Source organism: Mauremys mutica, chromosome 1 (assembly GCF_020497125.1).
Source record: "Mauremys mutica isolate MM-2020 ecotype Southern chromosome 1, ASM2049712v1, whole genome shotgun sequence".
Lineage (NCBI taxonomy): Eukaryota > Metazoa > Chordata > Testudines > Geoemydidae > Mauremys > Mauremys mutica.
The window spans coordinates 95,707,153-95,734,901 of record NC_059072.1 but is presented as its reverse complement, the minus strand read 5'-3'; the positions used below and the strand labels follow the sequence as shown (position 1 = coordinate 95,734,901).

The following is a 27,749-nucleotide window of genomic DNA, read 5'->3' as shown; positions in this document are numbered from 1 at the left end:
CCAACTTCAGAGTGTTCAGGACTGTGTCTACTCCCTGGAAGGAGGCATATAGGGGTGTGGAAGCCTGCAGAGGGCAAAAGGTGCAGGGGATGCCCCAGCTTCATTATTTCCCAGGGGGATCCATTCCGGTTTTGGACAGCCATGGTCAATGCTGATTCCTGTATGTGTAAAGACACTCCAGCTGCCAGGGAGTGAGAACTGAGGGGGTCAGCGATCCACCAGCTGTGAGGCAGCCGTCCCGCCGGCAGCTCTTGGCTCAGGTGAGGAAACTCTGCCTTTACTGGGGAAAGGGTACATGGCAGAGAGAGCCTGTCCCCAGACAGACAAGGGCTCATGAGCTCTGGAGCCATTAGTCACAGTGAAATCTCTTCTCTGTGATGAATGTTCACTTGTCTAGCAGGCTATATTCTATCAAAGGAAATGGCATTTAGGAAGCTGGGGGTTGTTTTGGGTGGATCCCCATCTCCATGCTCCCCAAGTGGGGAAAAGCCACAGACCAGACATCCCCAGAGCACAGAGGCTTGGCTCTGTGGCTGTGCCCAAGGTGGTGTGGGTCTGTTATACTCTTTAGAGAGCGGTAATATGGGAGCACATTCTCCAGTGGTGCAACTCCTTTCACTTCAGTTGAGTTACACCAGTGGAGAATTTGGCCCATGGGCTTTGCATCACCGAATTCAATGCTAGATCCCACAAAAAGAGACAATAAATCTCCTTTGGGATTATGCCTGTGAAGTGGGTCCCAAAGCAATTCCAGGGGAGCTGGCTGCAAACTGCCAGTTGGAATCACTTCAAAGCAACTCTCTCGAGGGGTGTCGCTGGAGGAGAAGCATATGGGGGAGAATCCCAGAACTGAAGGAACATGAAGACTAAATCCCCATCTCATCCCAAGAGAGGGGAGATGTATATGAGTGGGGGAGATGGGGCAGGGTAGGGTAGAATGGTGAGTTTCCAGGGCAGGCTTGCGAACAAATGAGGGAGCTGTGTACGTGTGCGGGGGAAGCCCAGTGGTGAATGAACATGGAGACTGAATTCCCCTCTCTCCTGCAATGAACCGGTCCTGGAAGTAAATTTTATTCTCCAGCCTATGTTCTACAGGCAGGGGCGGCTCCAGGCCCCAGCATGCCAAGCGCGTGCTTGGGGCGGCAAGCCACGGGGGGCGCTCTGCCGGCGCCGCGAGGGCGGCAGGCAGGGTGCCTTCGGCGGCATGCCTGCAGAGGGTTCGCTGGTCCCGTGGCTTCGGTGGACCTCCCACAGGCGTGCCTGCGGAGGGTCCGCTGGTCCCGCGGCACGCCTGCGGAAGGTCCGCCGAAGCCACGGGACCAGCGGACCCTCCGCAGGCAAACCGCCGGAGGCAGCCTGCCTGCTGTGCTTGGGGCGGCAAAATCCCTAGAGCCACCCCTGCCTACAGGAGGTCTGACTAGGTGACTTAATGGTCCCTTGTGGCCTTGATGGATCAGTGAAAGGTCCCCTCAGTGCAGGAGGGGAAGTTTTGTATCTCACAGAAGGTCCCAACTGCTCCCACCTGACCATCAGAGCTTGGCTTCCACATTCAACAGGTGACAAAGAAGGAGTTGTGAGTGCAAGAACCCCAGGCCGGCGACCAGCCCAGAGCACAGGGAGCAGGACTGAGCGGGTGGGCTCAGGCTGGTGTGAACATGAAGGCATTCTGCAGGGCTCTGCTGGCTCTGTGCTGGGCTTTCAGGGTTGGAGAATCGCGAGGTGAGTTTCAGTTTCTTTTCCTCTTCTTTTTCTTCCCTGCCTTTTAAATCATCTTCCCTCCCCTCCTTCCAGTCCCTTTACTCTTCTCCATTCCCTTTTCTTCTTTTCCCCCTTTCCTCTGCTCGACTGCTCCCTCTGCCATTCCAGATGCGTATGTCGGTGACTAGACTGACAGGCAAGAGGGCGATTGTTTATGTGAATGGGTGGTATGGTAAATGGATGGAAATGTGGATGGACTTATAGATGGGAGGGTGCATGGATGAATGGAGAAATGGATGGATGGAGAAGTGATGGATGGTTGGATGGAGAAGTGGATGGATGGATGGATGGAAGAGGAGGAGAGTGAGTAGATGGATGGATGGACCGGTGGGCTATTGTGCAAATGTGTGAACAAGCTGGCTGGTGAGTAGGTGGATGAACTGGAGGTGTAGAGCAGGGATAGACAGACCCCTGAAGCAGAGTGGAGGGCTAGAATGACACGTAGATTCAGGTGGGAGTGTAAGTGACCGAATATCCATTTGGAGGTGTGGACAAATGGGAGGATGACTCTGTGAGGTGTGTGAGAGAGAGAGAGACCGAGAGGAGGGGGGAAATGTGGGGGGCAGAGAGACAGAGCAAGTCACCAGTGTCAATGTCGAAGGCTCACGTCTAGGGGTGTCCATCCCCCTGAACCGCCTTAGTTCCTTCTTTACCGCTGCAGAGAACAACCAGGACCCTCTGTCATGTCCATTGATTGCTCCTGTTTCTAGGTTTAATCTCCCATCTGTGTACAGTTAGAGCTAGTTCAGGGGTGGACAAACTTTTTGGCCCAAGGGCCACATGTGCATATGGAAATGGTGTGGTGGGCCATGAATGTTCACAAAATTGGAGATTGGGGTCCGGGTTTGGGGTGAGGGCTCTGGCTGTGGGTGAGGGCTCTGGCAGGGGGTCAGAAATGGGGAGTTCAGAGTGTGGAGGGAGCTCCAGGCTGGGGGGAGGGGGTTGGGGTGCAGGGTACGGATGTGGTGCAGGCTCTGGGCTGGGGCTGGGGATGAGGGGTTGTGGGTGCAGGAGGGTTATCTGGGCTGGGACCAAGGGGTTCAGAGGGTGAGAGGAGGATCAGGGCTGGGGCAGGGGGCTGGGGCACAGGAAGGTGTCAGGGGTGCAGGCTCCAGGTGGCACTTACCTCAAGCAGCTCCTGGAAGTAGCAGCATGTCCCCCCTCCAGCTCCTACGTGGAGGTGCAGCCAGGTGGCTCGAAACACTGCCCCGTCCGCAGGTGCCGCACCTGCAGCTCCCATTGTCCGCAGTTCCCAATGGGAGCTGCGGGGGTGGCGCTTGGGGCAGGGGCAGCATACGTAGCCCCCTGGATGCCCCTATGCATAGGAGCCGGAGGGGGGACATGCCGCTACTTCCAGGAACCACACAGAGCCACGGCATGCACGGAGCAAGGCAAGTCCCTGACCCTGCTGCCCGTCGGGAGATCAAGGGCCGGATTAAAATATCTGAAGGGCTGGATGTGGCCTCCGGGCTGTAGTTTGCCCACCCCTGAGCTAGTTGTTTGTTGCTTGTTCTAAGGCCTGGGCTACACTAGCGGGGGTGTGTGAACTAAGATACGAAACTTCAGCAATGCGATTCGCGGAGCTGAATTAAAAGTATCTTAGTTCGACTTACCTGGCCATCCTCACGGCGGCAAGTCGACTGCCGCGGCTCCCCCGTCGACTCCGCTTACTCCTCCTGCCGAGGTGGAGTACGGGCGTCGATTAGCGGATCGATTTATTGCATCCAGACGAGATGTGATAAATCGATCCCCGATACATCGAACACTACCCACTGATCCGGTGGCTAGTATAGACGTACCCTAAGTCAGTGTACCTTAGAGAGGGAGGAATTTCTCCAAATTCCACAATGTTCTCTCTGAGCCCCTGCTGCCCCAGCTCTGCACCAAGCCCAGACACCGTACAGACCCTAAAATGGGTTTCAGAGCAGGTGCCTCATGCACATCTCTCTTTCCAGAGGTGGATGTGCATGTCTGATGTCTGCTGTGCTGGGGCAATCACACTCCCCAGCCCTATGTGCTATTGGCAGGGCTTTCACCTCTCACATGCTCAGGGAAAGACACTCAAGTCTCCAGGACTATTTGACCTCTGAGGCCATTAAGCTATGTGATCCATTCTCAGGTCCAAATCCCATGCTCACACCAGGTGAGCCCTCTTCATTGCCGAGTCCTTCACTTGGGCCTTAGAAGCATTTTGTGTCATGGCATGACATGTGACATGTCATATAGTGCATTACTGCTAGCGACACCTCCTGAAATAATGCAACAATAATAAAGCAGTTCAGGAGAAGGAATGGAGGCAGTTGGTGGGCACACTCCCGTATGCAGAGGTGGTTGTCTGACCAATGACACTGTGAGGATGCTCATGCACCCCCCATGGACATGGCTTTCACCAGGGCAACTCCCACAATATGAATCAGGACTGCCAACCCCCAGTGTTCAGAAATCAAGGGTCAGGCCCAAAAAATCCCAAGAGTGACTTAAATATCATGAGATTTGAATGAGACTACAGCTTGGTTGCGGTTGATTTGTCGTTTGGTGTTGGCGTATTTAGGGCTCATCCTTCAAGCTTCTCTTCCCAGCTGTGTAAGTCAGACACTTACTTTTTTTACATGAAAAGTGAGATTCTCGGGTAATAACCTCAATGCAGATGTTGGGGCTTTAAGAAAAACACTCAGTTGCCCGAGGCTTATGATAGACTCACACAAGTTGGCCAGACTGTGAATGCACAGGGGCGATTCTCTCATTACCACAGCTCCTGGTAAGTAAACCTCTCTTTTCCAGCCTCTGGACAGTGAGCATCGGGGAGGTGGAGGTTTTTGTCCATGACATCCCTGACACGTGAGCTCACTGACATGCGAGGGACTCCCAGGAGAGTTTACCCATTTGCGCCTTGTTCCCCCATCTTTGCCCTTCCCCACCATGGCACCGGTGTGCACATCCTATTATTCCTCACTGCCCATCTCTATGACCCACCGGCAGTGTTGTGCTTTCCTTCCCCCTGCAGAGAGCCTCCCGATGCAGAGCCTGCACTGCTACAATGACTACACCTCCCAGACGACCTGCACATGGCAGGAATGCACAGCGGCACGTCGCTTCCTCAATGTGACTCTTTACCATGAGGACAATTTAAACAAGTAAGTGCCTGACCCCTGTTCTGTTACAGAAGGACACAGGAGGCCTGTGGCTGCTGAACCTAAGAGGTGGGAGTGGGAGGAGGAAAAGGGATCCGAGCTGATAGCCAGGCTTTGAGGAGCACGTGGACACTTGTGCTGGCCCTGCTGGGGGTGAAAGTTGGAGACTCTTTTAAGGTCTGCATTGGGAGGATGGGGAGATACAGGAAGGTGCGCTGATCAGTTTATTTTCATTACTTTTTCTATCACTCTCCCTTGATTTTTCTGGGGGATCCCAGGTGTGAGTGATGGCAGGGCCTGTTAGCTTACTGTACCTGGAGTGGAGAAATAGGCATTAGAGTACAGCTGGGTTGAGGTTCATTCAACAGCAGAAGAGAGAAGGATGGTTCCCCACTCCCAAACTTTCCCCTGGATCTTCTTCGTTGCAGGGTCAAAAGGAACATAGCTCTGGTGAGGTCACATCTGCAAAATAAGGATGGGTGGAGAGATTGTGAAAAGAGGGAAGTGGTTATGCAAAGTTGTGCAATCGGGTTTCCGCCCAGAGTTACTGGGCTGTGTACCTCAGTATCTGCCCACCACATCTGTTTCCTTTAAAGAGGGGAACTAAGCCATCAGGCCTGGAGGGATGTGATGGGCAGAGAGAGAGAGAGGGACAGAAGGGGAGATGTGGAAAGCAAGAGATGGGGAGAGTAAAGGTCAGGGTTTAGGAGTGGGGGAAAGTGGTGGAGAATAGGAAGGTATCATCTCTGTTGTCTTTTCGGGAAGAGATGCTGAAATCATTAGTGACTTGATCCCATGCCTATTGAAGTCTGTGGAAGGTCTCCTGCTGACTTCACTGTGCTTTGGGTTGGGACCTAAGTGAGCCCATCACCTCTGGAAAAAGAACCCATACAAGGACTTGACCCTTGAGAGAATGCTTTGGAGTCCAATCAGACGAGCTGTGAGGATGGATCCTGGGATAAGCATGAACTAGTCAGACAACATGGACACTACTGCCAGCAATATGCCCATGAAACACAGCTCTCTACTTATCCTTCACCACACACAAGCACGCCACTACCATCAAGACGGCCCAGTGCTTGGATGAGACCAGCTCATGTGTGAAGAACAGCTGGCTGAAGCTGAACCAGAGCAAGATAGAAGTGATGCTGGTGGGCAGAGGAAAGCATTTTGAAGAGTCTGCAGCCACAGTGCAGTCTCTCTTGGCTGAAGTCACATACCCACAATCAGTCAGTTCAGTCTATCACTGAGGAGTACTCATGGATTCCTCACTGACCCTAAGCTCTCACATAGCAGTGCCAGCAAATAACGCTTTTTATCATCTCTGGTTGGCTGGGAGACTCGGTCCCATCCTGGTGGACCTGGCTTCAGTTATTCACACCTTTGTCATTTCTTGGCTGAACCACAGCAAGGAAAAGTACCTGGGCATGAAACCTTCAGTGTATAGGAAACACCAGCTAGTACAGAACACTGCAGTGCGTCTCCTCAGCAACACAGGCTATCAGGAACTCACCACCACTGTCCTCCACTGGCTTCCCACAGAATTTCAAATGAAGTTAAAGGTCTTGTCCTTATCTTCAAGGCTCTCCAGGGTTGGAGCCCAAGCCATCTAACGGGCCATCTGATGTTCTGGAACAAAAATTGTGGTTGACAACTCCACTCCTCTGGCACAGTGGAATTCTTGTCACTAAGAGTAACACTCATCTGTGCTGGAGACAGAGCTTTCTCAGGGGCCAGTCTGAGACTGTGGAATCAACTTCCATGGGAACTTAACAACAGTCACAACCTCACCACCTTCCACTCCGAGTGCAAGGCAACCTCTTTGACATGCCTTTGCTAATATAAATACACAGCAACATGTGTATATTTAAAAAAAAAAATCCCTACCAACACAAGACACTGCACTTCATATGCTTTTCCCCCTGAGAAGAGGATGAGAGACACATCCACAGATGACAGATGTGAAGTCACATTGCTTAATAATCTACTCAAAGGCGCTCAGATGCTACAGTGATGAGCGCAGCATAAGAATCTATATAGACTAGAACAGAATGTGGGGAAGGTTTCAGGAGCCTAATTTGGGATTTTCTATCTGTACCTAAATCAGCTTCTCCTAGGTCTCTCTTTTCACACACAGTAACAGCACGCAGATGCCATGTGAGCCTCAGGGAACCAAGAGGTTGCCTGACTGCCAGGACTCCTGTGTCTGCTGGAGCTGCCACAGGAACAGCACCCTTTTTGCTATGGGGGTGAATGATACTTACACTTTCAAACCTGATCGGTTGCTGCAGGCCGAGCTGAACGTCAGCCTCTTCCAGCATGGTAAGGGCAAGACACCCAATTCTCTTTGCTCCAGGAATATTTGAGATCCTTTGAAATTAATACTTCTTCCTCTGCCCTGATCCCCTAACCCTAGTCAAGAATCCTGATCGCTAACCTTTAACCTTACTTCTGCATGCCAGCCTATTATCTTGCCAGGAATAGTTTCATTTCCATTGTGAGGCCTGTGCTCCTGTTTCTCACTTAGAGGATGATGGATGGATCGATTCCTTCCTTACCGGCCTACAATGGAAGAAAAGCCGAACGTATTCCTCCCAGTTGACCCACCCTCTTGCTCTGGCTGAGTGTCTCTGCCATTAGGAAAAAATTGATCTTAAACATACCTTTTTACTCAGAAAAATATTCAGTAATATGTCTTCACCTTTAAATGAATACCGCACTCGTGTCCCTATTACCCTTCTGTTCTGTTCACCACCATTTTTACTATGGCCTTGGCAATTCCACTTGTTACACTGCCAAGTGCCAACAGGATAAGAATTAAACAGGCCCTCTGCCCACTCTCCATCCCCATCTACTAATAACCACAACCTGTGTTTTCCCTTCTCATTTCCAGTCCAGCCCCTCCCACCTCAGAAGCTCTGGATCAACGTCACAGAAGCAGGTGACTTCTTGCTGGCCTGGGAAGCAGCTGAAGGGAGTAAGAGAAGCCACTGGGTGCATGATGAATTGGAGTTTGAAGTGACCTACAGGAGGGAGTGGGAATCCTGGGAGGTAGGCATGAGATGTGCTTAGGCATTGGCATGTGCTGTTCTAGGTTGCACCTTTTAGAGGGTAGAAAACAACCCTTTGCAATCCTCTGAAACCTGCTTGGCTGCTGCTGAACCCAGCTGATCCTCAGAAACCTGAGGGTGGGTCCGTGCACGCTGCAGCTAGCTGTGTGTACATCTTACAAATCCTGTGCCATCCAGCCTTGGATAGCCATGGCCAGAGATCTATCAAGTAAAAAGCAGCCTCTGCACTATGAGAGCAATGAACCCTGCACAAGCAGTATCCGGCTCCACTTTACCCCAGGATCACAGTGCTGGCTGTGCTTGGCTAAGCAGAATTGCCCAAGAAAAGGATCCTCCCATGCCTCTCTAACAAGTCTCTCTCTCTCTCTCTCTTTCTCTCCACTACCCCTGACTCCTCACTATCTCTTCCCCACTGGCAGAACTCTTCCTCGGTGTCAGTCGCAAAGTCCTCCCATTACCTGCTGAGGCGTGATGCCCTTGTGCCAGGCAGCACCTATGTAGCTCGTGTGCGATCCAAGCCGAGCCAGGGCGCTGGTTGGTCTGGGCAGTCCAGCGAATGGAGCACTGCTGTGTCCTGGAAGTCCCAGGAAGGTAATTCAGGAGGCCGAGGGGTCATGGGGGGAAGAGGGGATGTGATGAGATGCTGGCAGCAGAGGGATATTGTGCTTTGCTTCCAGAGGATTTGGGGGCTGAGCTGATGAGAATCTCTGGAATTTGATGAAAATGGTCCAGTTTCACTGGTGTTCTCTTATTTGAAGTGAATTTGGTGCCACTGACTGGTAGCAGAGCAGAAGCTGCGGAAACTTCAGCGCTCTGGTTATAGTCCCATGGCACAAGTACCAGTCCCAGTGCAGCACTGGCTGGGGCAGTACAAGCTCCTTATACACACTTCCCCTGCCATTGCACCTGAAACCCCTCACCTTGATGGGACTTTTCTAGGGGTGCTCAGTATCCAGCCTCTCAGCAATAGGGCCAGTGAGAGCCGGTGGAGATGGTGGGTTTTGGGATGTGGGCTCAGGAGAGGCCAGTCTCTCTGTCTCTTGCAATATATAGATTGTATCTTTTGGATGAATGGACCAGCGTAATGCTCTGGGCTCTCATAGAAAACTCTGAAACAGAGGGTATCGCTACACTACTAAATGATGTTGACCCAAATGTTGTTGGCATACAGCCTCCGCAGTAATTAAATCACTTTTGTGTGTCCACACTATGCTCTTTGTGTTGGTGGTGCGCATCCTCATCAGTAGTGCTTGCATCGATGCAGAGAGCACTGCACCATGGGTAGCTATCCCAGTGTGCAACTCGCCACCATCTAGCACAGGGTGTTTTGGGAAGGTTTTGCAATGCCTCATTGGGCCAGAATGAGTGGCAAAGCGGTGACTGGGAACATGATTTCAACTTCCCAGAATGTAGTGTTCTCCATCCCATAATTTCATCTGCATCCCATAATGTTCTGTGTCCTCAACCTACAGCATGTGTGCCAAAGGTGGCATGCAAGCTGATTTTGTTTTAATGGCAGGCTGTGGGTCCTGGCCGTTGCTGAGCCTGCTGCCAGCCTAAGGTTCCGTTCACTCAGCCGGCAGCGGGCTAAGCAGGGCCAGCAGCGGGCTGAGTGGTCTGGGGTTCTGTCTGCCGGCTCCTGCAAGCCAGGGTCCCGGCCACCAGCCCACTCAGCCTGCTGCAAGCCGGGGTCCCAGACGGAACCCCAGGCCAGCAGTGGGCTGAGCGGGCCAGCGGCCTGCCATTAAAAAAATATCAGCTCACGTGCCACCTTTGGCACGCGTGCTGTAGGTTGAGGAACCCTGTTCTAGTGTATACTGTGTGTACTGTACTTTATGGTAATTTTCACTAAACACGATTTTCCTCTGATGCGCTGACCTTAGAACCTAACCCCCACCTAAGATGTGACTCCACTGTAGTGTAAAAAAAAAAATTGGGGCACCGCTTTTTGGCACCCCCAAATCTTGGCGCCCTAGGCGGACACCTAGTTTGCCTAGTGGTTACACTGGCCTTGCATCCGGCCCTGCTAACTTGAATTCATTCAAATTAGTCAGAAGACCTCTGACGTGTTCTTTATTTATTCTGATCTGCATCCCTTCCTCTTTATTATCTATGGTAACTTCATTAGTCATCCAGTCACGTTATTTTTTGTGAAAGACTGAAGCAAAGGAAGGCATAGCTGCTCAGTGCCTACTATCTTCCATTACCAGCTCACCTTCTCCATTGAGCAGCAGGCCCACATCATTCCTGATTTTTCTTTTTCATCTGACACATTTGTAGAACTCTTTCTTCTTGTCTCTAACATTCCTTGCCAGATGTAACTCATTCTTGCCTTGGCTTTCTTGATTTTGTCCTTACACACTCACAATATTCCCATGTATACTTCCTTGGTGACACGGCCCTCCTTTCATTTCCTGGATGTATCCCATTTGGTTTTTAGATAGGTAAAAAACTGCTTGTGCAGCCACATTGGCTTCCTGTGGCTCTTCTTATCTCTCTTCTGCATTAGAATAGCTTGATGTTTAGCCTCTAATATTACATCTTTTAGGAACGGCCAGCCTGCTTTGGCTCCTTTTCTTCCTAATTGGTCTTTCCATGGGACCTTGCCTACTATTTCTCCAAGTTGGTTGAAATCTATCTTTCTGAAGTCCAGTGTTCTTGTTTGGCTGTTCTCATGTCCTCCTTTCCTTAGGATCTTGAATTCTATCAGATCATGATCACTTCCTCCCAAGTTCCCGGCCACCTTCATGTTCACAACTAATTCATCCCTGTTGGTCAACACCAGGTCCAAAATGGATGACCCCCTAGTTGACCAACTGATCCAGAAAGTTGTACCCTACACATGCTAAGAATTTGCAGGACATATTATATTTCGCTGTAATAGTCTTCCAGCAGATATCAGGGAAGTTAAAATCCCCCATTAATATTAGCTCATGTGTGTTAGCTAATCTTGTTACCTGCTTGTAGAATGCCTCATCCACTTCCTCTTCTTGATTTGGTGCTGTATAATAGACCCCCACCATAACATTGCTACTAAGCTTTTCCATTTTTATCCTCGCCCAGAAATTCTTAGTATGTGTGCCATTCACTTCCTCTTGGACCTCAGAGCAAGTGTCTTCATTCTTGATGTACAGCACAATGCTGTCTCCTTTTCCCCCCATACCTATCCTTTTGGAACAAACTATATCCCTCTAATCATGAGAGGTGTCCTACCAAGTCTCTGTAATGCCAATTAAGTCATAATTTTCTTCATATACCATGACTTCTAGTCCATCCTGCTTATTCCCCATACTTCTGGCACTGGTGTACAGACATTGAAGATATTTTGCAGACTGCTCTGCTGCTTTTCCTCTTGCCTTTTTAATGCAGTTGTGGTTTCTATGATGATTCCTTGGAGGCTAGATTACTGTGGGACATAGAAAGAAACAATTCAAAGTTGTTGACGGCATTCATGGAGCAGCTGCAGATGATGGAGAGCCGGTTCTGGGTCCGAGAAACAAGCATTGACTGGTGGGATCACATTGTCATGTGGGTTTGGGATGATGAGCAGTGGCTGCAGAACTTTCAGATGTGCAAGGCCATATTCCTGGATCTATGTACAGAGCTTGCCCCAGCCCTCCAACTCAGAGACACCAAAATGAGAGCTGCATGGACAGTGGAGAATAGGGTGACCAGATGTCCCGATTTTATAGGGACAATCCCAATATTCAAGACTTTGTCTTATATCGGCACCTATTACCCTGCACTCCATCCCAATTTTTCACACTTGCTATCTGCTCACCCTAGTGGAGAAGTGAGTGATCTCAGTGAAAAAAATCCCAATGGTTATAGCTGCCTGCTGTGTTCTGCATAATATCTGTGAAGCAAAGGAGGGAAAGTTTCCACCAGGGTGGAGATGGAATAGATGTCTGTTGAGTGGTGCGGGAAAATGTCCTACTGTGGTGGAAGAAATAAGGCAGCCCTCCCCAGAAACCTTCAGCAGGGGATTGCAGACTACCTCCAGTAAAGTTTCCTCAAGATCTTTATGGAGGATTTCTGGGACATCCTGGTGCACATAAACAAACTGTTCTGTGGGGACCCTTCTTTCCAACTCTAGAGGGGGATGAGAAGCAGATAGCGACACTACCTCTATTGGTTATTTCACTACCTCTTCTAGCCTAAGTAAAAAAAGAGTAAATCAACAGATGTGTCCTGCTACTTCGTGGGTTCCATCCCAACAATTTCAAAGCAAACTGCAGCCTTACCAGAGGTTCCTTCCCCTGCATCTCACTCACCTGTGCTGGACTGTAGGGACTGGCTGGACTGCCCAGGACTCAAAAACAGGTCCTGGCTAACTATGAGGCTGGAACCCCCAGTCACGTGTCCTCCATTCTCCTCCTTCTCTTCTTCCTCCACCTCCTCTTCAGTGTTCATGGCAGGGACCTGTGACTCAGGCTCCTCTGAAATATCCACAGGGCTCTTGGGGGTGGTAGTGGGGTCTCCACCGAGGATGGCATGCAGCTCTTTGTAAAAATGGCAGGACTGCGGCTACACACCAGAGTGATTGTTAGCCTCCCTTGCCTTCTGATACACCTGCCACAGGTCCTTGGCTTTCATACGATGCTGCTGCTGGTCCCTCCTGTAGCCCTTCTCCTCCATGCCCCAAGTGACCTTCTCCTAGATGTTGACATTTCTATGTCTAGCTCAGAGCTGTGTCTACACAGCTTCTTCTCCTGACAGACCCAAGAGATCTGACTCCCTTCCCATCCCCAGTGTACTCCAGGCAGGAATGCGTCTGTAGCATGTAGCCAGCATGGTCAGTTGCTAGGCGTGCTCTAGAGCTGCTAGGTGAGCTCTCCAAGCCAGGCAAACAGGAAATGGAACTTCAAGAATTCATGGAGCTTTAAAAGGGAGGGGTGGCTTCCTGTGTACCTGCTGCTGAGCAATGGAATTCAAAATGCTGACCACAGCGGTCAAAATGGGGCATTCTGGGACACCTCCTGAAGGCCACTAATGGCTGATGTAAGTAACGCAGTGTCTACACTGACACTGCTTCTACCTAACTACATCTACCTAAATTCTATGCTGCTCATGGAGGTGAAGTTATTAAGTCAGCATTGCAGGTGCGTTAAATCAGCAGGAATGAAATTTAAATGTAGACATTTACTTAGTTAGGTCAATGTAAGCTGCCTTACGTCAACCTAACTCTGTACTGTAGACCAGGTCTAAAAGTTTTCCCTTCTTCCCTCAATGGTCACAATCAGTCCCTGTTCCACTGTCCTCCCCATCCCTCCCAACCCTGCCCCTCCCAGAGCTACACTAATCCCTGGCTCCTCACTAGGGGATGAGGCTCAGCCCAAGAACCTTCGCTGCCTCTTCAATGGGGTTGATCGGCTAACGTGCAGCTGGGAAGTGAGGAGAGAGGTCACCAGCTCTGTCTTGTTCACGCTCTTCTACAGAACCCCACCGGCATCAGAGTAAGTGACCTGCCCATGGCAGCATATGCCTGTCCTCCTGTATCTGACTATCCCTCCTGCTCACTCAGGCCTGGCTGCTCTCTTCCCCAGAGAGACAGAATGCTCTCCAGTCCATGAGGAGGAATTGCCTGGCAGCCACTACCAGTTCCACAGCTGTGAGATCAATGTCACCAACCCCAGCAGGCTGAGCCAGTACTTCATAACTGTCCGGCCCAAGAAGGAAGAGAAACTGATTAAAGCCTACAAAAACAGTGAGAACCCATTTGGATCCTCTGCCCAGGGTTATCTGGTGGTTTCTCCTCCAGCTTAGGAAATGCTTGGGTTAGCAGAGAGGTGGAATGGTTAACAAAAGAGCTAGACAGTGATGTGTGGGTGGGCAGAGGGCTGGTAAAGGAAGCTCCCAGCACTGGAGCTCCTTACTGGCACCGACAGAGCACTGCCGTGAGGAGGTACAGAATGGGCATGTGGAGATGAGATGAGTCAGATAGGGGCACTGCTATTAGCAGTCCTTGGTGCTCGTCTGCTGAGGCAACAAGTTTTGCACCCGCGTATTCTTAGTCCTGCCCACAACCCAGCGTGGGAAAGGGAATGGGCAGGAAGATAAGCTGGGAGATGGATGCATGTTCCTAATGCATTGTTTTTGTTCTAGTCAAGCCACTTGCACCTGTCAACGTGACAATGACAAAGACAAAAGACCTGAAGTATGAGCTGAGGTGGACAAAACAGATCCTAAGCTTTGAGCATATAGGCCAGAGATATGAATTCTTGTATTGGAAGACTGGTGACTCCATAGAGGTAGGTGATGGTACTGCTGGGAGCCCAGGACTCTGCCAAGGAGGTGGGTGGCTGGGACAGAGAGTTCCTCACCCCTCCTCCATCTCTTCTCCTCTTCTCTTCCCAGAATGCCCAGCTTGTAAACATCAGCAATGACAAGCCTCCCCTCATCTTCACCCTGCAGATGCTGGAGCCCTCCACACACTATAGGGGGAGAATGCGGGCAAGGGTGCACTTGGGCGGCTACAAGGGGCCCTGGAGCGAGTGGAGTGAGGAGTGCACCTGGGAAACTGAGAGTGGTACATCCCAGCTGGGCTAGTGGCTTGGGGCTTTGGGGGAGGGGGGTCAGTTCCCTCCCTAGAGAAATGGGTCTCTTGGCTGGAGTTTCAGGGGAACCGGGGTTTCATACACTTACTTAAGCAAAGAGCCTGATCAGGGTCCCCTTGGTACCTGGTTGCATGCTTCAGATCACAGAGAAGGAAACAAACCTGGTACATATGAATGGGATCCTAGGGCTTATATGAATGGGATCCTAGGACTGCCATTCTCCATGGGAGCAAGAAAACTACATGAAAATCAGGGGTTGGAAGTGGATGCACTAGGTGAGGAGGGAAGGGGGCCTCCACAAGGAGGATTAGAAGTATGAACTGCCTACATTGTCAGAGTGTCCTACAGAGGTTTTAGTTCCATGATTCCCAGGAAAATTAGGGAGGTGTGACATTCCCCTCTGGTGTTATATGGACTGGTGATCTGCTAGGTCACTCCAATCCTTGACTCTGGGATCCGCCTTACCCTGCTCTGCTGTGAGAACCCCCACTCCTGGGCTGTTCACGTACAGCCTCTGGCATGTAAGCTGCTCCCAGCTACTTGCAACCAAATGACACTAGCCAATATCTCCGGTCCCAGACACAACCCTAGGAACCTCTGTCTTGCAGTGTCCAGTTATGCCCGCTGGATGCTGCAAGCTTATATGGGTTTGTCAATTTAACAAAGAAATTCATATGTACCAGGTTTGTTTTCCCAAGGGGAGACTCTGACATGGTTCAAACCACACACACTGCTTTAGGTAGAATAAACAAACAGATTTATTAACTACAAAGATAAATTTTAAGTGATTATAAATCAAAGCATAACAAGTCAGATTTGGTCAAATGAAATAAAAGCAAAACGCATTCTAAGCTGATCTTAACACTTTCAATGTACTTAGAAACTTAGATGCTTCTCACCACAGTCTGGCTGGTTGCTCTTCAGCCAGGCTCTCCCTTTTGATCAGTGCTTCACTCGCTTGGTGTGGTGGCTGTAGATGTAGGTGGAAGAGACAGGAAGAGCATGTCAAATGTCTCTCCCTTTTATCATGTCCTTTCTCCTCTCTTGGCTTTGCCCCCTGCCCCCTGCTTCAGAGTCAGGTGAGCATTACTGAATCTCTCCAAGCAAGGTCGAGCAATTCCCCTGGTGTGGCCTCATGCAGGTGAGCCATTGCATTGTAGCTCCCTTGCTGGACAATGGCTGTTGATGAGTTGTTTGACACCCTGTCCTGGCATTAGTTATTTTCCTTGCTGTTGCCTCTGAGGAGCTAATATCTGCCTGATTCTCCTAATTTACAGCAGGTTTTAGTTTCAACCATACTACGCGATTATAATAACTTCATATGCATTTATGATCTACATATATGGATAGAGAAAATTACTTTCATCACATCATAACCTTTCCCCTGATACCTTACAAGGCATGCTTTATACGTAAGATCACAGTTATATGAAAATGAGGAATATGGGGGTTACAACATGCTCCCCAAAGGTACAGAATGTCACAGGAGGGTCACATGACTATTCTTCTCCACATTGTATGTCTGCACTGCAGCCTTTGAGGTTTCCAGGTTACTACCTTTAAGAGGAACCATTGTTGGAGAAAAACTCAGTTCTCGCTTTTTCGTTTGGGTGCAGCAAAATCAAATACTTTATTATTTCTCCAGTAATTACAATGGAGGGAGAGAGTGCCATAGGACACAGGGTCGCCCCAGTCCCGGACAGGTCTCTCAACTGGTAAACAATTACAGCAAGCCTTTATACTTTTGTTACAGACAATAACTAGCAATAATACAGACAATAAAGAGCAACAACTACATTTTGTTTATACATAAGCCATTCTGCTATCTTGTTTTCTCACTCCTAGAAGACACCAGGCTGCATATTTGGTTATCAGTTACAAGGTCGTAATAACTTTTTACACAGTTCTTTCCCTCTGCCTCACACTATCCTTGCTTCTAGAAGTCTCACGTCATTAGGGTTACAGCTGGGCTAACTCTTGCTAACTGACTGACATGCATTAAGATCCCCTTCAAATCCTTATTAATTCTTTCCCTGCTTCCACACCAGGCAGACTGGATCCCACTGGATGTGGTCAGGTTGAAAATGGGGCTGGAGGCCTGTAAGCGTGCGGACTCACCCTATGGTGCCTCCTGCTAGTCATCCGTGAGAATTAGCTCACTAGCCCTCTGGAGCACCCTTTGTCAGCTGGTGATCTGGTACCGCTGGGCCCCCAGATCCCTCCTGGACCCCGGTACCCCTTTCTCTGGGTTGCTGCCCCCCTGGCAGTACCCCCACACTCTCAGGTTCTGGGTCTCCCCACTCAGGGGAACCCCCACCCACTAACCCCACCTCGCCTCAGTCTGGGCTACTGCCAGTCACCATCTAGCCCCTGTGCCCCGGGGGAACCTGCAGTATAAGCCACTCATCACAGACAAGGGGGTTTGGACCTGCTGCCTTCCTCTACCACCCAGTACCCTCTTAGGCCTTAAACCAGGCCTTGCAGCCTGGGGAGTTGCCAGCCAGGAGCTCCTCTGGCTTTCCCCAGCCCTGCTTCACTCCTAGTATCATTTCTGCTAGGCAGTCAGGCCCTGCTCCCTCACAGACCAGAGAGGGCCTGCTAAGCTCTTGGCTGCCCTGGCCTTCTTATAAGGCCCAATTAGTCTGTTTGGATGTGGCCCCAGCTGCAGCCACTTCCCCCAATCAGCTGGGGTTTTGCTCCCTTCCCCAGCCCCAGTCCTCTGCAGGCCTTTTGCACCCTGCTACATCCCTCCCCCTCCTCAAGATCACCACCCCTGGGGGTTGGGGTGTCTCCTGGCCTGGACCAGTTGCCCATGGGCCTCCAGAGCCATGCACTTCTTCTTGGAGTCCTCTAGCCACTTCTGCAAGTGGGTCTCCTCCTCGACAATGGCCTCATACTCCTTAGTGAGGTCCAAGGCCTTCACCTCGGCATTGCCCCCTCTGCAGCCTCCAGCTGTGCGCACAGGCCAGAATCCCCCGAGCCCTCTTCCCTCAGGGTCTGGGTTCCACAGTTCCCTTCTCCATTACCGTCTGAGTCCCAGCCTCCTGCCAGCCCCACTCGGTCTGGGTTTCCTTCTCTGTGACAGTCTGGGTCTCACCTTCCTGCAGGGTTCCCTCCATCCCGGTCATTACCTCCTCTAGTTTTGGCCCCTCCAGACCCTCAGGCACCTCGTCCAGCCGCTCCTCGGTTCCTCTGAGGGGGCAGTGCCTCCTAATATGTCTTAGGAGATGGCAGCCCTAACAGGCTCCCCGTCTCTTTGCTGCCTTCGCTCCCCTTCGGTCCCTCTCAGGTCCCACTGCCCCAGCAGGGTGGACCTGGACCCTCTCACTTGGGCCTGGGCATGCCCACTGCAGGTGGCCCTTCTGCCCACAGGCCCAACAGGTTGGCAGCTGTCTGGGTCTCTTCACCCGGCGGACAGTCCCCGGAACTTGCCCCTGTTTCTCTCCTGGGTGAGGCTCCCGGCCTCCACTCCAGTAGGGACAATGCCTTTTTACATGTCCGTGCCTTAAGCAGACATAACATGTCCGGCACTCATCCACAGGCCCCCTGGCCCTGGCTCTCAGTCTCTCCTGAGCTTCTCCACGCCACTCTCCCTGTTTTCTCTGAAACTCCTGTCAGAGGAGTTTTACCAGGGCCCGCTGCTCTTCTGCCAGCCGGCCCCGCTGTCCATGGAGGGCCCACTGCACCTCCCATAGTGTCTGTGGGTCATCAGCCCCCTTCTGCCAGGGCACTGATGCCTGTCCCCCACCCAGAGTTACACTCCAGTATACTGGGGTTCCATTGTCCTCTGTAAAATACACTCCAGTATACTGGGGTTCCATTGTCCCCTTCCAAAGTCTCTATGCAATAGTCCCACTGTCCTTGCTCTGGCCCCTTGTGTCAGGGACGGACCGCTCCTGCCCACATTCTCCACCACTTGTAAGAGTGTGGACTCACCCCTGCAGCACCTCCTGCTGGTCATCTGTGGGAATTAGCTCACTAGCCCTCTGGAGCACCCTTTGTCAGCCAGTGATCCGCTACCGCTGGGGCCCCCGTGTCCCTCCCAGACCCCAGTACCCCTTTCTCTGGGTTGCTGCCCCCCTGGCAGTACCCCCACACTCAGGTTCTGTGTCTCCCCACCCAGGGGAACCCCCACCCACTAATCCCACCCCGCCTCAGTCTGGGCTACTGTCAGTCACCATCTAGCCCCCGCGCCCTGGGGCAGACTGCAGTATAAGCCACTCATCACAGGCAAGGGGGTTCAGACCTGCTGCCTTCCTCTACCACCCAGTACCCTCTTAGGCCTTAAACCAGGCCTTGCAGCCTGGGGAAGTTGCCAGCCAGGAGCTCCCCTGCTCCTCTGGCTTTCCCCAGACCTGCTTCACTCCTAGTACCCTCTCTGCTTGGCAGCCAGTCCCTGCTCCCTCACAGACCAGAGAGAGCCTGCTAAGCTCTTGGCTGCCCTGGCCTTCTTATAAGGCCCAGTTGCTTAGTTTGGGGCGTGGCCCCAGCTGCAGCCACTTCCCCCAATCAGCCAGGGTTTTGCTTCCTTCCCCAGTCCTCTGCAGGCCTTTTCCAACCCCTTCAGGGCTGGAGCGGTGCTCAGCCCACTACAAGACCAGTGAGAGAAATTTGTGGATCTAAGTCATGTCTGTGAAATAACGAAAAGATGGGCTCTTTGTAACTGATTTTAAGCAAATCTCTCAGCGCCTACAGGGGTTTCTCTGGTCATTCAGAGAAGCATTGCTTCATAGGTGTGTTGTTCAGCATTTGGAATTCAGGCTGTGTGATTGGTCACTAGGTATCATCGTGTGGTTCCTGGTCCCTGATTGTACAAACAGGAGAGTTGACTGAATAGGCCTTAATGGTGAATTTCCAGAATCTCAAATGTTTGTGTTTCTTGTACATTTACACTTAACTGCAAGTCTTTTTTTTGTTGATATCTGCAATGTTCTTGTAAGGATCTTCACCGGACGTTACTGATTTGTTCTCAGAGGGTTGGTCTACACTAAAGCTGTAAGTCGATCTCAGTGACGTTACTTCAGTTACATAAATTACATAAATTACGTAACTGAAATAGATGAAATTTAGGTCAACTTACAGCAGTGTCTACATGAGTGGTCCCCAACCTTTTCGTCTGACGGGCACCAGACGGACCGTGGCGGCAGTGGAGCATCCGCCGAAATGCCGCCGAATTTCTGCGGCATTTCGGCAGCGACGCCTCTCGATGACGTCACTTGTCAGCGGCAAGCAGTGTCATTGAGAGGCGTCGCCACCGAAATGCCGCAGAAATTCGGGGGTGACGCCTCTCGATGACGCCGCTTGTCAGCGGCAAGCGGCGTCATCGAGAGGCGTCGCTGCTGAAATGCCGCCGAAATTCGGCGGCATTTTGGCGGATGCTCCACCGCCGGCCAGGACGCAGGCACATTTAGATGCCCGTGCCCGCAGGCACCACGTTGGGGACCCCTGGTCTACACCATAGAATTATAGGACTGGAAGGGACCTCGAGAGGTCATCTGTTCCAGTCCCCTGCACTCATGGCAGGACTAATTATTATCTAGACCATCCCTAACAGGTGTTTGTCTAACGTGCTCTTAAAAATCTCCAATAATGGAGATTCCACACTCTCCCTAGGCAATTTATTCCAGTACTTAACCTGTGCTTCCTAACCTGACAGTTAGGAAGTTTTTCCTAATGTCCAACCTAAACCGCCCTTCCTGCAATTAAAGCCCATTGCTTCTTGTCCTATCCTCAGAAGTTAAGAAGAATAATTCTTCTCCCGCCTCCTTGTAACAACCTTTTATGTACTAGAAAACTGTTTTCATGTCCCCTCACAGTCTTCTCTTTTCCAGACTAAACAAACCCAATTTTTTCAATATTCCCTCATAGGTCATTAATCATTTTTGTTGCTCTTCTCTGGACTTTCTCCAATTTGTCCACATCTTTCCTGAAATGTGGAGTAGAGTGCAAGAATTACTTCTCGTGTCTTGCTTACAGTACTCCTGCTAATACACCCCAGAATGATGTTTGCGGGGTTTGTTTTTTTTTGCAACACTGTTACACTGTTCACACATATTTACCTTGTGGTCCACTATGACCCCCAGATCCCTATGCTGTGTCGACAGGAGACGTTCTCCGGCTGACTTACCATCTGCCTCTCAGGAAGACGGCGTACAGATGTCAACAGGAGAATGCTTTCCCATCATCTTAGCAGATCTTTACCAGACCCACTAAATCGACACCTCTACATTGATCGCAACAATGCTGATTTAGCCAAGAGTATAGACAGGCCCTCAGCCTGAGCTTCACTTTAACAAAGTTCTTTGCTCTGGGAATTTCTTTAGGGTTTTTTTTTAAATAGTCCTAACATGAGACTGGGGAGAACAGGGGCTTGAGGACCATATCGTATCCGCTTCGGGCTTGACCTAATGAGATCTGTAGAGGGGAACCCAATTTCCACAGCACCTCCTGGGAGAACTGGGAGAGTATTCCATGGTCTAACAGATCTGTCAGTTAGGACACGTGACTTGATAGGCAACCTATATTTTCCTGACCTCAGTATCATCCCTCAAGAGCATCCAGACTGTAAGGTTTGAAATAGAATGAAGCTATTCTGTGTTGCTGTCTCTTTATCTCTCTCTCTCATTTTTCTGCCTCAGACGAGTCACAACTGATTCTCCTACTGCTGGTCCCAGTCTTCACCACCATGCTGATAGCATTTGGCTGGTGCATTTATAGATGCCTACTCAGGTAAGTGTGCACTGGGAGTTGGAGATATGCCAGGCACATTGATAGAGTGAGTGCAGGCAGGTGCTGCATGGGCACACCCCTATCCTAGGGCTTAGTTGAGCGGGAGATATGCCTGGGGTGCAGTGCAAAGCGCTCTCCATGTTGGCCAGCAGCTTGAGGGCCATGGAGTTTCAGGACCTCTGTGTTGACAAGGGGGCCTAGGGTAAGGCTGTGTGTCTGGTGGAGCCTCCCCACAAGAGAAGTGACCCTGCAAACTCTGTCTTGTTACAGCAAGAAGAAAAAATGGGAGGAAAAGATTCCAAATCCTGGCAGGAGTCAGCTGCTCCAGAGCTACCTCCAGGTAAGAGAGAACTGAGCTTTCCCCTACTACACTTTGGCCTACTCCAGCTGTAAGAGTATCCCAGCCCTCTGGTCAGATGACTTGACAGAGTCCTGCCCCTTCTGGCCAACTGAGTTCTTTACCAAGTCCAATAGAACTGTAAACAAAACCAATCCCTCAGCCTGGCTGGGCTCAGCTGGCCACCTTGGCCTCACAGGCCTGCCTCCACTACAGCTTATCCCCACAGTTTGTCTCCAGGTCCTGTGCCTTCAATAACCCCGCTGTCCAGGGGCTGGCACGCTCCTTCCCTCGCTCAGGGGCTCAGGCAGGTTAGTGCTTTTCAGGGCCCCTGTCTCCTTTCTGGCTTCCTACTCACCCCTGGAGTAGCCTGTCTGCTCTGCCTCCTCCCTCTCAGGCTACTTCCCGCCTCCTCTCCCCTGGGTCTCCTTCCTCCCACTAGCCTCGCTCAGCTCCTTATGGCCACAAGCCCTTCTCTTCCCCACCTGGGCTTTATTTCTAATTGGCCTGGCCCATCCTCCAGGTTCAAGCAGGCAGGTTAATTGGCCTCTCAAGCCTTTACCCTTTCACAGCACCTGTAGGGTAAATACCCCATTACATTGTCCGAGGACACTGCCCATTGGAGAAGCCCAGGAGATAGCAGTATTTTTGCCACTGTGTTTTAGCTTACACTTGTGAGTGCCCCCTCTCTGGCTAATACATGACGGCAATTATTCAGTTTTGAACATGGCAGCACCCACTTCTCACAGGTGCCCGCTTCCTGGTTGGGTGTGACCCTGCTTTCTTTTCAGTTCTTACATGGCATGGCACCTGCCTCTCACAGGCACCCCCCGCCCACCCGGCCAAGTCACACACACTGTCCCTCCTTCGGGGGTGTACAGTCTCTAGTTCTTGCTCATGGCCCTGGTATGGGGCTGTGGAACCAAGGCTTCCCCCCAGAGGCACTGCCTTCTTTAACAGCCCAAAAGGGGCCCATCTCGATACCCTCGGTTAATGTCTTTTTTGTCAGCTCTCCCTGGGCTCAATCTTCAACCAGATCAGCAGGGCCCATCATGGTACCCTCGCCTGGTCTGGCTAGGTTCTGGGCTCAGTCTGCCCACACTGAGCTGCCCATGGTCCTGCTACTCTTCCTGCCTAAGGTGACCAGATGTCCTGATTTTATAGGGACAGTCCCAATTTTTGGGTCTTTTTCTTATATAGGCTCCTATTACCCCCCACCCCATCTTGATTTTTCACACTTGCTGTCTGGTCACCCTATTTCTGCCAGCCATGCACTCACTTCTCCCTCTTCAAGCTCCAGGCAGCAACTGACTGCTATGCCCCTGCTGCTTCCTTTTATATGGCCCTTGTGCCCCCGATTGACCACTCCAGCAGCCCTTCTGATTAGCTGCTCCCCTGCAGCCACTCTAGACTGCCTGGAGGACTTCTCCTCTGCTCTTTTCTGGTGTGTAGTGAGGCAGGGCCACGAGGCCTTCAGCAAGGGGCCTCCAGACCTATTCCACCCATCAAAGGGCCAGTCCCCAGAAGCAATGTTGCCCTCACAAGGGGTTAAAGTGCTACCACACACTGTGGTATCTCCACTACAGGGAATTTGCCCTCAGGGAATCGCCCTCTGTCTGCCCGGAGTGCTATCTGCCCTTGTCTCTTTTCAGAAAATACAGCTCGGGATTCCGCTGCCAAGCAGCCAGCTGGACTTTGGCAAGCAGAGCCCTTCTGAGAAGACGGACCTGGCCAGCTGCATCCAAGTGCTGGATGGGTGAGTGATTGGTGCATTGCTCACTGGTGATACTCTCCGAGACGTTACTCAGTGATGGTGGCATCTCAGTTCGTGTGTGTGGCTGACCCATCAGGGAGGGGTGGCAAATGTAACTGGTGTGAATAATAAACCTTGGCACATCTTCCACCTGCCCATCTGGAAATGTCAATGGATGGACTTGCAGCCCCTGGTCTCCCTGGCTCCCAGGAAACACCAGTCCCAAACCCTGAGCCCTTCCTCCCTGATCTCTCCTGAAAATGGGCTTGCCTCAATGCCCTTGATTTCCCAATCAGGAAATGGAGGTGGATAAGCACCCCCAGCACACAGATACACACAGGCTCACTCCCCCACATGCCCTAACTCTCTGTCATCTGGAAGTGAGGCCCCCACCACTCTTGGGGCCAATTCTGGCTCTGGCAGCATACAAGAGCCAGTAGGAACTGCAATAGACCAGAGGATAATTCATCCAATGCAGAAGTGTGGGGCCAATGTAAGAAGCCCAAGACTGCCCTCCTCACAGCTCCTGGTGTAGGGAGGTTGTGCTGAGGCAGGGTACCCATCATGCTCTATGCTGTGAGGGATTCTGGGTTAAGAAGATTAGCCTGAGGAAGGCTGTATTCAGTTAGAACAGCCTGAGTCCCAACTTGGAGACGCTTATAGCTGTACCCCTTTTCCCAGGGCAGGGGTCGGCAGCCTTTCAGAAGTGCTGTGCCGAGTCTTCATTTATTCACTCTAATTTAAAGTTTTGCGTGCTAGCAATACATTTTAATGTTTGTAGAAGGTCTCTTTCTATAATTCTATAATATATAACTAAACTATTGTTGTGTGTAAAGTAAATAAGGTTTTCAAAATGTTTAAGAAGCTTCATTTAAAATTAAATTAAAATGCAGAGCCCCCCCAGACTGGAGGCCAGGACCCGGGCAGTGTGAGTGCCACTGAAAATCAGCTTGTGTGCTGCCTTCGGCACCCGTGCCACAGGTTGCCCCCCCCCATCCCAGGGCTTAGACAACTGCAGCAAGAGATCAGGCTGGGGACAGGAGCACTTCACCCTCCTTGAGTCGCCTCTAGCCACCCCAGCCCCTGGCTGCCAGCGCAAGCCCTGAGCTCCAGGCCACCGGAAGAAGCTGAGCCCCTGCCGGCTTCAGGGGAGAGGGGGAGCGAGGCCACAGCCTTGGGGTGGAGCATGGGCAAGGCCACAGCCTGGGTTAGGGGAGGCTTAGTCTCCCCTGGCCTTTGATACCTGCCACCCATGGGTGGGTGCCCAGCCATCACTGGTCACTTTTGGAAAGCGCAGGCCGTGATTTGTATTTGTTTCAACCCCCATCTCTCCTTGCCTGCTCCCTCCCTTTCACTAGCTTCTATCTCAGTGCCTGTAAGCTCCTTGGGGCAGGGGCCATGTCTTTTTACAATCTCTGCCAAGTGCCAGGCAAAGGTCTGGTGCTATATAAATGTGGGTGGTGGTGATCACGGTCTCTGTAGGGTGATGTGCTGCTTGGGCCCCTTAGACTCAAGAAACACAGAAACTGCCAGACTGGATCCAGCCAATGGTCCATCTAGTCCAGTATCCTGCCAGGAACAGATGCCGGTGCCAGCTGCTTCAGAGGAAAGCACAAGAAACTCTGCCATAGGCAGTTATGTGATAATCTGCCCCCAGGGAAAGATTCCTTCTAACCTCCAAGAGACCTTTCTCCCAGGGGGCCCTCAGCTCCACTCCCTGTCTGTATGTGATGTTCTCTGCAGGGTGACATCTCTGATTCCTCTTGTTTCCCTCTTGCAGACCGATGAAAGTTAATTCAGCAGAGCTCCCTGCAGCCTTGGCCGATAGGATGATGTGCTTCCTTGGTGCACTGGACCCAGAGAACCCGTATCAGACTCTTGAAATGACAACTCCAGCTCCACATCCGGCAGCCCCGGCTGGCTGCCATTCAAGTCAGGGCACCAGTCAGTCCCTGTCGCCAGCCACGCTCCCCTGGAGGATCAGTGCTAAGGTCACTGCTTCTCAGGCACCCATGTCCTGCTTTGACTTTAATGGTCCATACTTGAGCCTCCCCCATGGGTGCTCCCTGCCTGACGTTCATCAGGACTGGGAAGCTGCCCCACTGGGAACCAGGGAGAGGCTAGTGTCCCTGGAGTACGTGTCCCTACCCCAGGGGGCCCCTTCCCAGACCCTGCTGGTGGGGGAGGAGAGAGGAGCAGCTCAGCTCCACCCCATCTCGCTTCCTGCTCAGAAAGAGATGAAGCAGCCCCTTGCTGGAGGGCAAGAAGGGCCACAAGGCCAGCCAGCAGGTGGGGAAGTGGCGCAAGGGGACTCCGAAGGTCAAAGGTCACCTATTGCTGCCATCTTAAACAACTCCTGTCAGAAATTGCCATCAGGATACGTCACCACGGAAGATCTGTCACTGATGCCAGCAAGAGACTCTGCCCATCTGTCCCCTGCACTGGCCCTGCCAGAGGTAATTCTCACTGCTTCTGGCATGTTGTCATCCAACCCACAACTGCCCCATGCCACAGAGAGCACCCCTAGCCCTGAGTTGGGACCTGAAAAACTTTGTGTCACAGTCCCACTTCCGTCTCCAGCATCAGCCAATCTCTCTGGAATTGAGAGCTACGTTATGTTCCCCAATGCTCTCTATGGCACCCCAGAACCCAATTGTTTTCCCCCACCCATCCTCTCAGAGGGGGTTGATTTAGCTAAAGCAGAGCCTGGGCAAGAGGACAATGTGATCATGTTCAACCCCGACGGCACCGGGCCAGTTTTTCTACGTCAGGTGGGGGAATACTGCTTCTTTCCCGGCCTCAAACCTGGTGAGAAGACCCCCATGGGTGAGAAAGACCCCCTGGCTGATCAGACATCAGAAGCCAGACAGGCATTTGGAAAGCCGCCCTGTGATGGAGGATCTGTCAATGGCGAGCAAGAGCCTGCACTTCACATGCAGGCCATTCAGCTCTTCAAAACCCTGAAGTGTGACGATTACTTTGTGTTGCCTCCGTGGGCAGGACAGGAACCGGCTTTCAGGGCCAAGGAACTGTGCTAGCGCTGTGAGAGGACTGGTGAGGGCAAGAGAGCAGGTGAATGGATGAAAAGTCTCCCACTCGAAGCATGTTGCCTCTTCTTGTCATCACTGTTTCCCCTTCTGAACCCAGGCAGGAAAAACACAAAGGGCAATTCTTCTTCCCAGCCCTCCTTCTTCCAAAGTGCGTGGCGGATGTTAATCAGCACCATGTCTTCCTCAGCTGTATCAGTGTCCTTGGCTAGAGAAACCAGGAAACCTATCCCCATGGGAGAGATCTGCTCATCCTCCTGCCATTATCACGTTAGCCTTGCCATGCTTCTGCTGCAATGTAATGTTGAGTTCAGCGCAAACTTCACGGCATGAATGATCAAACGTCATGTCATGGATAAGATTCTGGTGCAAGCACCTGGACTGAAATGCCTCGCATTCTGAAAACAGATCTAGTTTTTTAGAGAGATAATACCCATCCAGAAGAATTAGGGTATGTCTACACTACAAGAGTAGTTCGAATCAACTTAAGTCGAATTTGTAGAATCGACCTTACAAAGTCGAATTTGTGTGTCCACAGTAAGGACACTAATTCGACTTTGTGAGTCCACACTAACGGGGCAAGCGTCGAAATTGGAAGTGGTGCACTGTGGGAAGCTATCCCACAGTTCCCGCACTCCCCGCTGCCCATTGGAATTCTGGGATTTCCCCCCCAATGCATGCTGGGGGGAAAACTGTGTCGAGGGTGGTCTTGGGTAACTGTCAGCATTCAACCGTCACTCCCGCCGGCGGGAAATCAGTTCGCGCACTTTTCCTGTTAGTGACAGCGCGGACGCCACAGCACTCCACTGCGATCATGGAGCCCGCTGTGATCATCGCTGCACTTATGGCTGTTGTCAACTCCTCGCACCTTATCGTCCACCTCTTCAACAGTCAGATGCTGAGAAATCGGGCGAGGAGGCTCTGGCAGCGCGGTGAGGACATGAAGTCTCAGAGTGGCACAGACCTCTCAGAAAGCACGGTACGCCACGCCGTGGAGATCATGGTGGCAATGGGTCATGTTCATGCTATGGGACGGCGATTCTGGGCCCGGGAAACAAGCACAGACTGGTGGGACCGCATAGTGCTGCAGGTCTGGGATGAATCACAGTGGCTGCGAAACTTCAGGATGCGTAAGGGCACTTTCCTTGAACTCTGTGACTTGCTGTCCCCTGCCCTGAAGTGCAAGGACACCCGGATGCGAGCAGCCCTGACTGTGCAGAAGCGAGTGGCCATAGCCCTCTGGAAACTTTCAACGTCAGACAGCTACCGGTCAGTAGCGAACCACTTTGGCGTGGGCAAATCTACCGTAGGGCTTGCTGTGATTCAAGTAGCCAATGCAATCGTTGAGCTACTGCTCTCAAAGGTA

General features: G+C 51.5%; 1 protein-coding gene across 2 annotated transcripts; it reads left to right on the top strand.

Annotated features, from left to right (window-relative positions):
• On the top strand, window positions 1-26,952 carry CSF2RB (colony stimulating factor 2 receptor subunit beta). 2 transcript variants are annotated; one of them, XM_045002537.1, is made up of 14 exons: window positions 1-260; window positions 1,557-1,719; window positions 4,763-4,892; window positions 7,027-7,211; window positions 7,783-7,940; window positions 8,380-8,551; window positions 13,281-13,416; window positions 13,507-13,667; window positions 14,066-14,211; window positions 14,318-14,489; window positions 21,156-21,246; window positions 21,517-21,586; window positions 23,236-23,339; window positions 25,117-26,952. In XM_045002537.1, the coding sequence occupies exons 2-14, from the start codon at window positions 1,656-1,658 to the stop codon at window positions 26,372-26,374; spliced, it is 2,847 nt and encodes a 948-aa protein (XP_044858472.1). In that variant the 5' UTR covers window positions 1-260; window positions 1,557-1,655; the 3' UTR covers window positions 26,375-26,952. The 2 variants fall into 2 exon arrangements, with proteins under 2 accessions (XP_044858472.1, XP_044858471.1); XM_045002536.1 differs by lacking the exons at window positions 1-260; window positions 1,557-1,719 and having other exon boundaries at window positions 4,409-4,892.
• Window positions 26,953-27,749: the final 797 nt, after the last annotated feature.

Bases quoted from the DNA above. Each gene is read 5' to 3' on its own strand.
- CSF2RB (XM_045002536.1), top strand. From the start codon at position 4,678: ATGGCACCGGTGTGCACATCCTATTATTCCTCACTGCCCATCTCTATG. The intron at 7,941-8,379 runs GTAGGCATGAGA...CCCCACTGGCAG, and splicing joins GGGAGTGGGAATCCTGGGAG to AACTCTTCCTCGGTGTCAGT. The intron at 13,668-14,065 runs GTGAGAACCCAT...TTTTTGTTCTAG, and splicing joins GATTAAAGCCTACAAAAACA to TCAAGCCACTTGCACCTGTC.